Here is a 16,932-nt window from a genome sequence, read left to right as displayed (position 1 = left end):
CACAACTCATTTGAGATCATGCATTAATTTAATAGTAACATTAAAAAGTTACATTTTCCTTACCTGAAAATCTATTTCAAATAAATATTCATTTTTCTGCACCACAAAAATCTCTTACCTTCTATGCATTGCCATGCAAATTCCTGCACGTGCCACAAGCCTTGAACAAAGTTCCAACTCCAACACATGTCAATGTATATTGCTCTAGCCTTTGATGTAATCATCATTAGACTTAGCCCTCCGCCAAAAGGAGGGCAACAAATCCTACATATACAGTAATCCCCAGGAGCACAAGCATGTGAACACAGGCTCATTTTTGACAGTGCAAACAATATGCACCAGAAATGGGGAGGAAGGATGGAAGGTTGTGCAGAGAGGTGGGTATTTAAAATACATTGAAGATGGTGGAAGACCAGTTCAAATAAATAAATAACAAAGATGACTTACCTTCTGAAAACAGCATCAAAAAGGGTAAGCCCACTGTGTGCAACATCCATGAGGTGGAGGCTAGCCTAGTGGGGCAGCACTAGATGGGAGACGACATCCATCTCAAGTAGGGAATATTCTTTGCTGAATGTTATTGTGGTACTCATTGTCAGGAGAAGAGACAGAGCAAAAGAAAACATTACAAGGATCTTGCATGGTGTTAAAGTGTCACTAAAGTTAATGGAATGTAACATGCTTAACTGGTCATTATCTTACGTGTGGCCAGCTAAATATGAGCATGTAGTGTGGCTTGGACTAGAAATCAGGCCATTTCATATTGGAGAAATACTTACATGAGATATCACAATCAGGTATAGTGAGTAGCATAACAGACCTGTATCATAAGGCAAACCCAAGACCCATCCAGCTGGAACTACAAAGGAGCATAATTGGAAGTCCTGTATTACACTACCAAGTAACACCTCAGCCCTACTTCCCAAATAAGGGGTGCATCCATTTGGTCTTGTACCAGTGGGATTGCACCACCTGATGAGGAACTTTCATATTGAATTCCCCAATGGCTTGAGACTGGGGAAGCAGGGAGGGGGTCTCCCATACTGCAATAGAAGAAATTGAGTGGAAAATTTTTATGGTGGAGAACACCAGATAAGTGGTTGGACAGTGTCGTCAGGAACAATCATCTGAAATTAGGTTCCATAATGAGAAACAGTGCAATGGATGTCATGGTAGGCATACACTTGGTGTTGTCTTTTATTTTTAAGCTTAGAACAGCCTGGAAGATATATATATATATATATATATACACTGGGCGGATGGGCTTAACACTTTCTATACTTTCCTTCTCAATTGTAATTCAGGATAATTATTCCCAGTGAGGATATGGCAGTCACTAGGTGGGCTTCAATGTCATAAGGTGATGGACAGTGAGACCTAAGGAAAGCAAAGAGTGAACAGGAGAGAAAGTGAAGAACAAATAATAATATTCATCTCACAAGAGCCTCTGGGTAGACTGGAGAATGGCAACTGGAGAGATATCAAAGCAAGAAGCACAACAAACTGCCATGTAATGTAGGTAACATGATACAAATGTGTTAGGTGTTGTCTACACTCTGACCTGTAGGATCACATCCATGAAACAATATTGGTGAGAAGCAAGAGAGGCCTTGAGATGACAAACCTGATGAGAGGTGATGCAATAAAGTTAAAGGGCATCCTCACCCAAGAAATAGGATGAGGTAATGAACCCATCTGGTTAAAACTGAATGTGACAAGTCATGAGAAGAGAACAGGCAATAGTGGTTTCCACACAAGGGGCAGTTCGAGTGAGATAACAACAAACAGCCTCAACCAAACACTTAAAGACAACTGCAGTTGGAATGATCATATGAAGAAGAAACAGAAGAGAAAATGATGGGAGAATATACAATCTCCTTCCTGAGCAGTCCAAGTCTTTGGAAGAAAGGAGTGGTCTGGAAAAAAATCAACTGCTCCCTGTGATAAAAAGTATAGGATGCATCCAATGTATAAATATTTGAATGATGTCTCCTGCAAGCAAGCTGGAGGAGAAAATATGACTTCAGGGATAGATTATAAAAAAAACAGTGGGTCAGAGGTTGAAATGAGGAAGTAGTGACAGCCTGGAGAATGATGCAGAGGTTCCAGTCCTGAATAAGTACTGGGAGAGGGGATGACTGGTAGGATAAAATGGAAGAGGTCTATCAAAATTGGAAAATGAAAGGGATAAGGGCCAGGTAAGAGACAAAAGATGGTGGAAAAAGAAACTCTATAACCAGTGATCATCAACACAGATAAACCTCTATCAAAAAGCCAAGTAAAATATGTAGTGATATAGGCCTGAGTAGAACAACCCGATGGAAGAGCAAAGGGACCAGCAGTGGTAAGTAATCCATTTGCTCTGATAGAGGGCCATTGTAAAAAAAACAGCAAGAATAAGACAGGAAATGGACTACTCTGGATGAAAAGCCTGAGAGTCAAACAAGTGACCTGAAAAACCCCATGCATGAAGCCAAAGGCATGACACCTCATCACGAAAGATGGACATCTGTGGCTGAGTTAGAAGAAACCTTCAAAGAAGTTGATTTTATTTGTTGTTAAATATAAAACCACAAAATGGGCTATTTGTGATGTGCCCACCATGGGTCAAGAAACCTGATTTTTAGCATTATAAGCCTACAGACTTACCACTGAATTACTATGGGGGCCAGGAAATGGAATGGGCTCCATGTATATCAAATGGTGTAAGATGGGGAACCACAACTGAGCTGACCAAGTAGGAGCAATTAGAAAGATCTGTCAAGGGGTGACATGAATGAGAAATAGAACACAATTAAGAAGCCAATGAGGAGGATAAGCATAAAAGAGAGATATTAGACCAATCCTGGCTCAGAGCACTGACAGCCAGAGCTGCTAAGTCAGGGAGTGGAGAACAAAAGAGGGGAAGTTTGGCACTGAGGTGAGTCACAAAGGGATTAATTAGAAGATGCCCAGAGTGGGAACAAATCAACTGAAACACCAAAGGATAATACTAAGAGGTTTGAAATAAAATAATCAACTTTGAACTTTATATTCACACATTTTACAAAACATAACAATCCTGTACATAACTCTCACATATCTTGAAATATGTTGCACACATTCCCACATGCTAGTCTGGCCCTATAAGACATTTTTATGGGTGAATTCTAGTGAAACAGCTTTCTAAAACAAAAGTTAACATTTTTCATACACTGAAAATATATTTTACATACTTACCTCTACTCACACAAAGCTATCTCGATCTTCTTCTGCCCCCTAAGCATTGGTAAAAAATGTTCACAATCAGCACACCAATCTATATACTTCATCAATTTTGCACCATTTCTTAACATGTACATATGTGACTACTCTCCAACAATAGTATTACACCGCCTATATTGCTGCAGCTAGCTTTTTCTGCTATTCCCGCTCAATCTTCGCTTTTGAGCATTGGCAGGCTCCAAAAGAACACTGGCAGTGAGGAGAAAGAGTGGGAAGTGTGTGAGAGGAAGTAAGTACCTACTGGAAATACATTTTCAGTGTAAGAAAAATGTGGAGGGGCCAGCATAGACACACAACATAAAAACCAAGCAGAAAGCGACTACCCAAAATGAACCGAGATGAAAATGAAGCACACTTGTGGGGTATCACACTACTTTTGGAACAGGTATCCTTTTTGCCCTTGAAGTATGAAATCAATCTGATATGATGGGACAAAAGGATGTGCACAAGTGCAATTTGTTCTGAGAGGTGCAATCCATAATAAAATATAAACAGAATTAGCTATGTACATTAACAACATGAACTGGACTCATCCTCAGCAAGGTTGAGGATAAAAAAAAATGTTGTAATAATGTAACATATGGTTACATAAACATAGTGGCTAAGGCATGTGGCCTGTGTTATATATATATATATTCATCAACCCCAACCATGAGTAAACAGAGTGTTATACATCAAACAATTACGAAGAGGAAGTTAGCTTTGACCATAACCAGACAAATTCCCAAAACAACTGTAGGAGCAAGAACTACAACAAATTGAACCTGGCATTATGGGGCCATGGCATTGCCTCAACTCAACTGTAAGAATGGGGCAACATCTGTAACTGGTATTACAAACAGATATCATAAATCCCACAACCATAAATGCAGGGATGAGACATCCTGCACCTGGAGTTACAAGGAAAACATGGAACATTTGGTCAATCATAGGAACAGCGTACATACATCCTGTAGCTGGCATTAAAAGGCAGACAAAGTCCCCTAAATTCAACCATAGTAGCAGAGAAAGAACCTCTTGCAAGAATTAATGAGAAGAGGGGCCTCTACTGCATACAACCATAGGAATAGGGTGGTGTCATCCCAAAACCGGTATTACGATGAGAATCCTGCATAGACTGGACTTGCTACAACCTTTTCTTTATTCAACAACTGTCCACCTGAGAAAAAGCATCCAAGGGAAATGGAAGGAGGGAAGCCAGCTTTGCCCTCTTCTCTCTGAGTGGATAATCATGAGTACCTATGGTAAAGTAAATTTCTAAACCCACTCAGGAGGAAGCCTCCATAGTCCACCAGCCCAGTGACTGGCAAGTGGTAAGGATTCCCATGCTCCACTGGAAGAATAATGGGGAGGAGGAAGTAAACATGGTGAGGAGTCCAGAAGAACATCACACAATGGGTGCCTGCAATTCCATATTTTGAAATGCAGACCGACTCTAATTTATTCAATCAAAGGGTCAACAGGGATGGACAGAAATCCCATTCTGCTTTACCCATGAAGCCCATGAGTGATGGTTCACCACTGAGTGAAACTTACTAATATCTAGAAACATATATATACATGGATATGCCACCAGTGGTCTTGCAAAAACACCCCATCTCTACAGTGAGCATTATAGTGCAATCAGTAAATAGTGTGGGTTTGAGGTAAAGGATACCTGACTAGGCAACACCTACCACAGAGTGGGATCCCATTATCAGTGGTTAAAACTAGGGTTGCTGAAAATAAAAACATAAATGAAAGGAAGTGATAACACTTACCCTAGTCAAAGGCAAATGGATGTGTGTAGAATTGCCATGAGAGGGAGATGATATCCACCAGAGGAAGATACAGCCAGATTGTACAGACTGTGATGAAGGTATTGCGAGTAGTCCACATTCCAACCTGGATGATCTCCTCCAACAAATAGAGAAGGCAAGAAGTCAGAGATATGATGAATATGATAAGAAACATTGTAGAGGCAGCAACCTTCTATGGATAAGTCTGAATACACCAGCCTAATGAGTTGACAAACCCAACCAGTTATCGTGACAGGGGATAGATCACAGGAAATGGAAGAGCTCCAGAGAATAAAGGACAGGAACTTGAACCCAAAAACATATAACACTATAAGGAGCAAACTGGATAAAGAAGGCGATCAAGATTCGAATGGGAGTACCGGTGGGAAATGGAATTTAAGGAAATGGATGTGAAAGTCAAACAGCCTTCATGAGAAGCATTGGTCTAAGGATGTAAAGACATGCCAGGATATAGTATGACATAAAAGGAATGGTAGAGGAAGTGGGTAACATTAAAGGCAGAAATATCTGATCAACAACATCTGTAAGCAAGGAGCAGAATGAAATGTCTTGAGGGAGAGACAGTAGATAGAACATGAAGACAAAACTTCAAAGGGAGGACAGGAAAGGCATAAAGGACCACACTGAGATCCCAATTAGGTGAATCAAATGAACATGGAGGATGCAGAACTCAAAAAGAGAGGAAAAAAGGAGGGAAATGACAGGGGAAGACGAAACCCAGAGAAATAGAAGGTGTTGACAAGGCCACCCGATAGCTAAACATGGTCGAAGTGAACAAGCCTTTGTCAAACAACCAGGTGATGAATAGGGAAAGATGAGGAACAGAAAGGTGGGAAGGAAGGAAAACACGTTGAAGAAACCAAAGGTGGAAAGTATACCAATGCTTATTGTAAAAAAGACATGGAAGGTCTAATAGATTGGGAAAGGAAAGATGCAACATGTGGAGACAGTACCTGGGCTGAGACAATGGACCTGACAAAAGCCTTGCATGAAGACAGTGTGTGGTGATATCTGGATGAACAATGTCTGACCAAGGTTGACAGAATAGGGACCAAGACAGAGGTAAGGGTAGGGAGGAAGGTTGTACAAGTAAAGGTTGTAGTAGTGGGAATGATGGTTGTGCTAGCCAAGATGGAACCACCAGTAGGAGGAGACATAGAGTAGTTTGGAATAAGGTTGGTGTAGTGGGAACGATGGTTGTGCTAGCCAAGATGGAACCACCAGTAGGAGGAGACATGGAGTGGTTTGGAATAAGGAAAGAATGTTGGTGAGGAGTCAAATATGGGAGGTTAGCATAAATGTGAAGACCTCTCCAATCTTGAGAGAACTTGGCCATCCCCAGGATTAATGGATGAAGAAAGAGAAACCAAAATGGAGGAAGTTTGGTGTTCCAATGGGTGGCAAAGGCATATATGAGGCATCCATGGCTGGGAACACACCCACCTAGAGACCTGTGGATTGAGAAACAACTCCATGAAGAGAATCTTGTTGGGAGAAGATAACACAGGCCTTCAAATTTAAACTTCATAAAAGTTTTGGATTTTTTTAATAACAGATTTTTCTTAATTCAGCTACACATATTTCAAAAAGAATATTCATTTTTTCTATCATGTAAGGAGTTTTTACAAATCGTGAAGAAAAAAAAACTGTTACTTAGATCAAATTATTATTTTGTTTATCACAATGAACAATTTTTAATATTTGTTAACAAACTAAAGAAAAGGGAAGAACATTGATGTCAAGCGAATATGCATCCTCATTCATCTTGATTTTTTTGTGAAATCAATATCTTTTAGTCTCAAAACTATGTGTTGTGGTATTTCTTTTACGTATTGCGTCTGGAGCATCTCGTTTCAATTATCAACAGTAATAAGCCATCATGCTGATGTTCCACCTTCTCTGATACCTCCTCTCCATTTCCCTGATGTCTTGATGAAATCTTTCCCCTTGTTCTTTGCTGATGACACCAACATTTTCAGGAAAATAGTCAATATGTGAGTGTAAGAAATGAATTTTCAAGCTCATATTACAACCCAACTCTTTGAATTTATCGAAAATGTTATCGACAATATTTTCGTAGCTTGGTTCCTTGTTATTTCCTAAAAATTTGTCAATAACATATTTAAAAGCAATCCATGTTTTTTATTCAATTTTCCTTATTGTCCTTTTAGAAGTATTCATCCAAAGTAAACTTCCTAATCTGAGGCCCAACAAAAATACCTTCTTTAAGTTTCGCTTCTGAAAGAGCTGGGAATTGCCCACATAGATACTTAAAACAGTTGCCATCTTTGTCTAAGGCCTTTACAAACTGCTTCATCAAGCCCAGTTTTATGTAAAGTGGATGTAATAGGACTTTCTTTGTGTCTACAAAACTTTCACACCCAGTGTTTTTTTTATCCTGGTATCAGGCTGACTCTGCATGGCTATTGCTTTTTTATTCAGTGTTGATTTTGTGCTCTGTTGTCCCATTCACACAAAAAACACGGAAACCTTGTATAACCTGGATTGTTGACCCAACAACATACGAAGGACTTTTAAGTCTCCACAAAGTAGCCAACCAAGTTCTTTGTATTTGACCTTATTAAGAAGAAATTCAAGATTTTTGTACATTTCCTTCAATTGAACCCAATGAGCAATAGAAACAGATGCATATATGTTACCACTGTGAAAGAGAACACCTTTTAGACTTCTTTTGGAGGAATCAATGAACAATCGCCACTCTATTGGTTCATAGGCTGCAGCTCCTAGCATTGGTATTAATTCAGCAATATTGTTATAATAAATCAGAGAACATTCTTGCAAAAAGTATGGTATAAACTTTTTTCTCACGATTTCTGTACCAGTAAAATGATGTCCTTGGACAAAGTAAGTTCTTATCCCAAAGTCTGGACCCCAAAATCTCTGAAGAATCATTTGGAAGGCCCAAATTTCTCATCAAATCATTGAGTTCATCTTATGTGAAAAGTTGTGGTTCACCAGATGTTTCAGGTTGAAAACAATCCCTATCATCATTTCTATTGATATCAGGTTCAGAATCAGATAAAACTGTATTAAGATTCTCTGGTGGAGTAGGTTCAGGTACAACAGATCCATGAGCAACAGGTCTTATAGCAGATTGAAGGTTTGGACATGAAATTTCTTTTTTATTTTGAGTGTTGTAGCATTGCACATTACACGAGCAAAAATTGCAGTCATCTCCATGGTTTCTAGGCTCACACCAGACCATTGGAATTCCAAAAAGCAAAGATTTTTCTTACCTTTAGTCATTTTCTCAACTCTTCGACATGAATGCTGCAAACTTTGGGCAGAGCTCATGATTTGTCTTGGTCCCAAAGTTTATTCCAAAATATGCATAATATGCTTATTTGATGAATTCTGTACTGTTTTGCCTTTGTTTCTTTACAACAAATTTACCATAAATATAACAGAATATGTTTCGATCATTTACACAATGTCTTGTCATAGTGATGAATAAATAATATTGAAAAGAAAAAATAATGTGAAAGTGCATGCACAAACAAATACTATCCAGAAATGACATGTCATGTGGCCTGTTAGCCGTTTATATACTAGCTGTGTGTTTCTCATGGGTTCTAGAATGACTTTCATGTCACGATTGGTCCACAGAAAGATATAGCCAATGGTTGTCAACATTTTAAGCATAACAAAATGTGACACGATTTCAATGAAAAATGATTCACTTATGTAAAACTACATATAACGTTTTGTGAAAAATATGCACATGATGGAGAAAAATGGAAATCATATTCAGATTCAGCATACAGGAATTACTGTAGAGCATGTAAAAATTTCAAGACAATAAAACCATTGCAGGCCTGTGTAACCAATCCACCACCAGATTCAGGGAGCCAGGAAAATGGCAAGCTAAGACCACAATGTGGTAACTGTGGGCTTAGACAGGATCTGAAAGCGCAGAGACCTGGAATTGGTACCCCCTGGCTCTGTGATATAAGTGGCCACCATGAAGATGTCAGACTGTACTATAATTACCCCCTTCCTTTTGTAGGAGAGGAAGGAAGTGGGACAAAGCTCAACAAACTGCCAAAGGCTCAAGAAAGATGATATGGAGAGAAGACTCCTTGATCAACCAGAAACCGGAAATTTCCCAGGAGTCAAGGTAAAAACCCCAACCCTATAAAGACGAGTCTGTGAACAGATGTAAATCCAGATGAGGTGGAATATGCAGCTCCACCACCATGGTGTGGTTTCTGTCTAACCACCAAGCCAAAGATCCGAGGTGAAGTTCCACTGATCTAGGGATATCCACCAAAGGGAATGCATATGATCCCAACCCATGGGAATGAGAGCACCCAAGAAAGCCCACATCCCCAAAGAGATAGAACCTCTCGAGCTGAAAAAAATGTGTGGTGAGGGACATGTAAACTGCTTGCTATAAACCCGGGGAGAAAGAGAAAAAGGCTGGGCCTGACTGATGTTAGAAAGAAGAACCCTCCCAAATTAATGGGGTATTGAGAGGGGGTAGGAACGGATTTCCACACCGTCATCAAGAATCCCATCTGTGCTACTTCCTGTAGGAGCAGAGGAATGTGAACAGGAAGAAACAAGCAGGAGCCAGTCATCCATAGAAAGAAGAGTGCAAAGACTTATAAAGTGAAGATGTTGGGCAAGAGTTTGTACCTCCCAACAAAACACTTAAAAAGCCAAGGTTAGTCCAAACAGTAGGGCCCTGAACTGGAAACTCATAACTTAGAGCAATAACTAACTATTGACAAAGTGGACACCTTGGGAAAGAACACCAAATTGTAGATTACAAGGAGAAAATGAGGTTTCTAGTATCAAACATAGGAAAAGGAGCCAAAGCCAAGCTCAGTCCTATGAACAGGAAAGAAATGAATACAAAGCAAAAAATTTAAGTTATACACCGAAACAAATTAGGATGATAAGGCACACAGTTACCAATGATGAAAAAAATAAATTATCCAGATAAAATGATGAATTATATGTTACTAATAGTAATGATATGTAATGTACAAACTATCTAAACATACTGAGTTAACAAAGTACTTATAAATATCAAAGGACAAACCATCTAAATTTACCTAGTCCACAAAGTATGTAATAATAACAAGCATGCAAAGCAACTACAATTACCCAGGAAACATATTAATAACTAATATCTATCTTACAATTACTATAAATTAACCCAAATGACAAAGGACATATAATTAAGTCTTACATTGGCCAAAATTTGGATGATAAGTCACATAGTTAACAATGACAAAAAAAAAACATTACTCAAATAGAACAATGAATTAGATGTTACCAGTAATAATGATATGTAACTTACAAACAGTCTAAACTTACCTAGTAAAAGTACTTATTAATAATGAACTAACAAACCCATGATATTTGCCGAATCTACAAAGTACATAATAATAATAACGAACATGCAAAACTATTAAATTTACCTAAAATAACTTAGATGACAAAGGACACATAAATATCTAACTTATCAAAGTCCAAGTACTGATGATGTGAAATAATTCTCCAGTGTGTAAATAAGGGTAAAGCCACACAAAGAGCATTGAAACTGTGCTTACCATGGGTACATCATGCAGGTGTGAAGAGTATATGTTGAAAAACTTACCACAGATCCACTGGGAGAACTGGAAGCAATAGGAAGAAAGGGAGAGAAGAACAGTTCTCCACCAAAGTGAGTGATATAATGGCATGGCAACTGGTGGAAAGTGAAAATTTCTGAAAAAGTGTAGAGTGTGATAGATCAAAATAAGAAGGTCCCAGAAAAAGAGAGTCCAAATTATCTTCTCATAGAAACATTATCACATTGAAAAGAAGAAATTGCCAGCCAAACATATGATTCTAGCTCCTTTCAAATTAAAACCTATACCTCCACTTCAGATAAGGTCAAACCAGATTCCTGGGAAGTTGTATCAATAGTGATTTCGACTGTAACAGGAATTTCCATAGTCGATACACTGATCACCAATTTCAGACTAAGATCACTGGTAATTCGGTAACAAAAAATTAATGCAAAAAAAATTTATGGAACAAGTGAATGCAAACCCAGTAAAATAAAACTGTTGAAAAAATCTGAAATGGCAAAGAAGCACGTACATAAATGGTAACCACATGCGAAAAAACACATGCCTAAACAATGCTATGCCAATCGAGAAAGTGAAGATTGAGTGGGAATAGCAGAGGAACCTAGGTGCAATACTATTGGTGGAGAGTTGTCACATGGAATGTACATGTTCATAAATGGCACGAAATTGATGGGGTATATAGACTGGTGCACTGATCAGAAAAAAATTTTAGCAATCCTTAGAGAGCATAAGAAAATTGAAATAGCTTTGTGTGAAAGAAAGTAAGGTCATATCAGAATCTACTTTCTTAAATAATCGATTATTTACACACTGATTGCATAACTTTATTTAAAGAAAAAATTAATAAGCTTAATTAAATTGCAAGAACAAGTCAGTCTTCCATACTTAACATTAATGTAAATAATGCTCAGTGGCTTCCGAAAAATTTACAATTTCCTATACCAAAGTGTATTCTTGATAATGCTTATCTCACACCATAGCTTTATCCCCACGAAAGGTTCTCTTCTTTGCCTGTCTAAGCAATGGCATGAATTCTACCTTGCTTCTACTTTTATACCTCACTCTATCACCCCTATTGATTTTAATCTTGTGATTCTCTCCACATACATCAATGCGCCCTCTATACCCAATCCGTATATAAGTTAGCCATTATTCTTTATTATTCAGTTTTTCAAGACTGGTAAGATTATCAATCCTGAACACTTGCTATCATGGGGAGGAAGGGTGTTAAAGCAAGGTAGGAGGTAAGTATTATCAGAAATACATTTTCAGTATAAGAAAATGTGAACTTCTAAAACACAACTCTGCTCAAACACTTTAGCTACAATCCCACATTGACCAGGTGGAGAAACCAGTGATGACAATATCCAAACAGAAAGCATCTGTGTAGAAAAATAGGTGTACAAATTTGAGATATAAGAAAGCACACTAGTGGAGGTCTGCACTACTTCTGGAACAGGTATGCTCTTTGTCAAGATAAAGTGAAATCTAAACGTGGGTGGTAAATGCCAACTGGCTACAGAGTCAACATTATTCATTATCATGATATTTGTCCAGGCCCCAACTCGTCATTGGAATTATAGGGCTGTAGACTCAAAGCTAGATCCAAGATGTAGTGGCTATGGCAAGGGGACCACAATATGATATAACTGTATAAAAGAAATATGACATGAAGGGAACCCAACATGAAAGTTACAGTATGTTGCATGTCGAGCCATCAGAATTACAAAGAGAAGGCAAGCCACACCTAAGTGGACAAACCCTTATTCCAACCTGAAGAAGCACAAAATACAACCAACCAAACTCGGAATTACGGGCCCAAGCACTCAACCTGAAAGTTACAGAATGTTGCATGCGAGCCACCAGAATTACAAAGAGAAGGCAAGCAACATCCAAACAGAGAAGTCTTCCCCACAATCTGAAGAAGCTCAGAATGCAACAAACCAAACCTGGAATTACGGAGCCAATTCACATCTCACTGAACCTGAACAAACAGAGATCACCCAGCTTGGGATTGTGAACTGAAATCGTAACTCTTCAACCTGGGAGGCAATGGAAATACCTCCTGTCCCTAGAATTACAAGGAGGATGTGGAACAAACGAAGTTCAAACAATGGCTCATGGATGTGATGCTTTGTGTGTGGAATTACAAGGAGATGAGCACCCTGTTTCATGATCGTGGAAAGAAAGAGAATGACCAAAAAGAAGGACCAAGCTCACACAACCAAATAAAAAAGTGTCATCTCTGAACCTGTATTACAAAGAAGTTCCTGCATAGGCTGGACCGGCTCCCCACCTGACATCTGGGAAAACCATCCAGGGTTAAGGGGGAGAGAGTAACCAGCTTTGCCCTCTTCTCCTTGAGTGGAATAAAGAGTACAAACATCACTCAGGAGGAATAGACCTCAGTCCACTGCTCCAGTGACTGGAAACTGAGAGTGGTAAAGACTAACTTGCTCAAATAGAAAAGAGGGGGGAACTCACGTTGGGGAATCCTGAGGACTGGTCAAGTCACCAGATGAAGGATGTGTGGATTTCTGTGCAATTAGACTGTTGAAACAGGCATTGGGAAGCTGTTGCTTTTGTCCACTACCTAGATTATGGAAGGCAGGGCATGGAGTAGTGGTGTGTTTTTGACATGACACCCTTACGATGGAACCTTCTGCAAGTGAAATTATACTGCAGGGCTACTGTCAAACTGCACAGACATCAAATAAAGCATGACCAGAAGTGCAACATGTACTGTGACAACATAACAAGGCTCCAAAATCATATTAATATATCATACTCCACCTTTGTAGATCAGCTCCCTCGTGTGTCATTCACATAAACATAGATCCTGTTCAATTACTACACTGTCAAGATATTCCTATGGATACATGAAATTATTCATTCAGAAAAAAAATTATCATTTAAGAAAACTATCTCAAAATAAAAGATACTAACTAATTATTGTTTTATACAAAACCATATCAAGAAAAAAAAGTAAAGACTCTTAAATCAGAGTAAAGTATAGAAATTGGAAATGAAAATTACATAATAGCAAGGTATAACATTTTAATCAAGTAAACATATATACATAAATGAAAGCTTAAAAGTTCAACCTCTCAGTGGTTGATAAAGCCTGATCTTATTTGCTTTATATTAAATATTTAATAACATATATTAAAATTCAACAGTCCATTCATATAAAACAACTAACATTGTTTTTCAAAAATCTGAGTGCATCATACCTTCTTTTACTAATTCCTTTTTCTTCTCTAGATCATGTCTTTTTTCAGCAATTATTCCACAAAGATGGGCAGCTTTTGCAAGCCTCCACAATATCTCTGCTTTGTTTTTAAACTGTAAGAAAAAGAACAGTAAATGTCACAAAAATTAAATCCTAGTTTCCTGCATTATTTATTTAACAAAGTCTTTAAAATAAATAACTTATAAGCCAAAACGGAGATTACATTAAATATGTTTTTCTTTAGGGCTAAAAGGTGAATTGATTTTGGAGTTTCTGGCAACTAGATTTCACAGGCTAGTTCTCTTTTAATTGCAGGATCAGTACAATTAACAATTTTGAGCCATCTGTCTCTCAAAATACTGAACTGACTGTTATCTTCTGCTTTCTAGAAGGCTATCACCATCCATTACTTTATGGCATTTTGTGTCGATAAGTTAGAATCCTCCAAGCATTTGTTTGGCCTGTAAAGTATATTCATGAGAAACATTCATTTAATTTTTCTATCATACAGTAAAATTAAAACTTTGGAAGTTAACTAGTGATTTTAATCAGCCACATTACCTATTACTAAGATGATGTTTTAACAAAATAATCCTAACCTCTGCTTTTCTTGCAAACAGCACTGTATAAGCCTCTTCTTTCTGAGAAGCATCCCCATCCAACATTAGGTCAATTTCTTCAATCCAATCTGCATCGCTCTTAATCTCATCCTTGGCTTGGTCAAATGGCTTACTAACTGTGGCCCATGAATCAAGACCTTCTTCTCTAATGATAATAATGAAAAAAATGGGATGTAATTTAACCAAAACTGTTAATGTGTTCCCAAATTTATCCACAAAAAGCTTTGAAGACATTATAAAAATGAAATTTACAAATTTATTTTCTAAATGATGTCTTTAAAAACCTTTTGACAAATTTCAGCTATGCATTCAAATGTAAAGTGAACCTGAATAATGACACTTTAAAATTATTATTTTAATTATTTTTTTACAAAAATTGTGGTACTAGAACAAAAATTATTGATAAATGACTTCATCATTAAATGTTACAGTAATAAATGTGTTGTGTCATAATGGGATTAATGTAACTACCGAGATTCTTTAAGCTTTGATTTAATCTATTTTTTTATTTACAGTGAATTCATGCCCGAAGTGATGTGTTCTATGCATTAATGAAACCAAAGTTACAGAAAAGGTGATACTGAAAAGAAAAAATATTATTTTAAACACTACTGAAAATTCCTGGAAAATGTGTATTTATCCTGCCATTTCTTTCTACCTCCAATCCAATTTTATATCATTTTCTTCCTTCTCTACCAGATCTTTACCTAATATAATATAATTATTAAGATTTAATAAGAAATGTGATTAAAATTCTTTTTAGATTAAGATATAGAACAAATATTTTGTGTATTGTCATAAAAGCCTAACAAATTATGCTGTGTATTGTTTATTTCATGCCAGCTTTAGTTATTTCTGGTAGTAAATTCCATCACTGAAAACAGAAATAAAAAATTAATAATAGGTTTATTATTTTTAAGGCTTTGCCTCAGGCTTCTTTTATATGATGATCACACTAACGATTACCAAATTCTCAAAATAAAAAAAACTGGGAGACTTTTTCTCATCAGGTGTGACACTGTAACAGCTCTGAAACAGAAAGTTATACACTTTTTTACTATTCGCTAAATAATCTGATGTTTACTGCATGATGATTTAAAACCACAAACAAAAATAATTTGTTAAAAGCTTATGTAGTTAAAATATAATAAATGAAAAATACACCTAAGTTATTTGAAACCTGTTCAAAAGAAAAATGTTACTTCTTCATTTTCTTTTTTTTTGTGATTGGGCAGGTCATCAAATCTCAATTCCTGTGGTTGTCCAATGATGGGTATGGTAAGAAAATGTAACTACCGAGATTCTTTAAGCTTTGATTTAATCTATTTTTTTATTGATAAGAAAATGTGGTATAATGGAAAGGAACGCTATACTGCATAATCTCTTATCAAGTAACTTTCCAAGTAAAATTTAGAGGAGCCATGTATAATATTAATAACAAACTATACTATCAAGCTTATGTTAAGGTACAGAGAAACTTTCATACATTTACTGTTTCTGATCAGGACAGTAAAAAAAAAAGGCTAAAATCTGGGACATCTAAAAACCCTAATCACACTAAAAATATTTGGGTATCTGAAATTTAACTCATATGTGTCTAATCTACAGACTACACTGTCTTGTGAGAAATAATAGTTAAAACCTCCATAATATTTTTGCTTATGTTTCTCAAAGTTTTAACAGTTGAGGTGGAGAGGGGGGGGGCATTTTCTAAACAGCTTAATATTCACAAATTATCTACTTCAATTTTGAACTTCAAAACGCAACATTAAAAAATAACTTGATTAAAGTTTAAACAAAAGTCATTCATCTTGGTGTTTATAAATATACGTTTTAAAACTGACAAGGAATATGAAGCTTCTTTTTCAATTATTTTATTCTAGTGAGTTTCAACTTACGCATCAGTAAAATCATAATATACTTCATCTGTCTCGTCTGAGGCTGAACTGTTTCCTGAAAGAAGATGACAGTGAGATAGGACACTTCTTTTATCACTCGTCTTTTCAAGTTTTACGCTTATGCTTGAGACGGAACTCGGTGGAGCTGCAGCTATTGATTGTATTGCTAGAGGAGTGTGACTGCTTTGGTCTAAATGGTTGGCTTTTAATTCCTCGATCTCCCGTTTTAAACTTTCAATAGTACCAGCTAAATTAGATAACTCTTGCGTGACACTCCTATTAAGTTTGTAGTACATATAAATCCCGCTGACACCTACAACGACTCCTGCACCTAAAGCTGCTATTACTGTCCATCTATCTCTCAAAACTGCCTCCATATTTTATTCTATTTTTCCTCAAATCATCCAACACTACGATGTCCTAACACACTACTATTTACATTTAATACCCGTAACAACATAGTCATATCCATACACTAAACAAACCACATCGACAATTCAATTACTCCAGGAG

At 37.1% G+C, this 16,932-nt stretch overlaps 1 protein-coding gene across 1 annotated transcript in view; it reads right to left on the bottom strand.

The window, feature by feature from the left end:
- The window catches only part of LOC106457480 (regulator of microtubule dynamics protein 1-like), a 40,628-nt gene extending 23,696 nt beyond the window's left edge, over positions 1-16,932 (bottom strand). Inside the window, exons 1-3 of the mRNA XM_013916900.2 lie at positions 16,420-16,932; positions 14,501-14,666; positions 13,903-14,014 (exon numbers count right to left, since the gene is read on the bottom strand). Coding sequence (XP_013772354.1) covers positions 13,903-14,014; positions 14,501-14,666; positions 16,420-16,796 — 655 coding nt within the window. The 5' untranslated portion in view covers positions 16,797-16,932. The remainder of the gene's footprint in view (positions 1-13,902; positions 14,015-14,500; positions 14,667-16,419) is intronic.

The sequence above is a fragment of the Limulus polyphemus genome, unplaced genomic scaffold (genome assembly GCF_000517525.1).
Source record: "Limulus polyphemus unplaced genomic scaffold, Limulus_polyphemus-2.1.2 Scaffold336, whole genome shotgun sequence".
Taxonomy (NCBI): Eukaryota; Metazoa; Arthropoda; class Merostomata; order Xiphosura; family Limulidae; genus Limulus; species Limulus polyphemus.
This window is presented reverse-complemented; position numbering and strand designations above follow the sequence as displayed.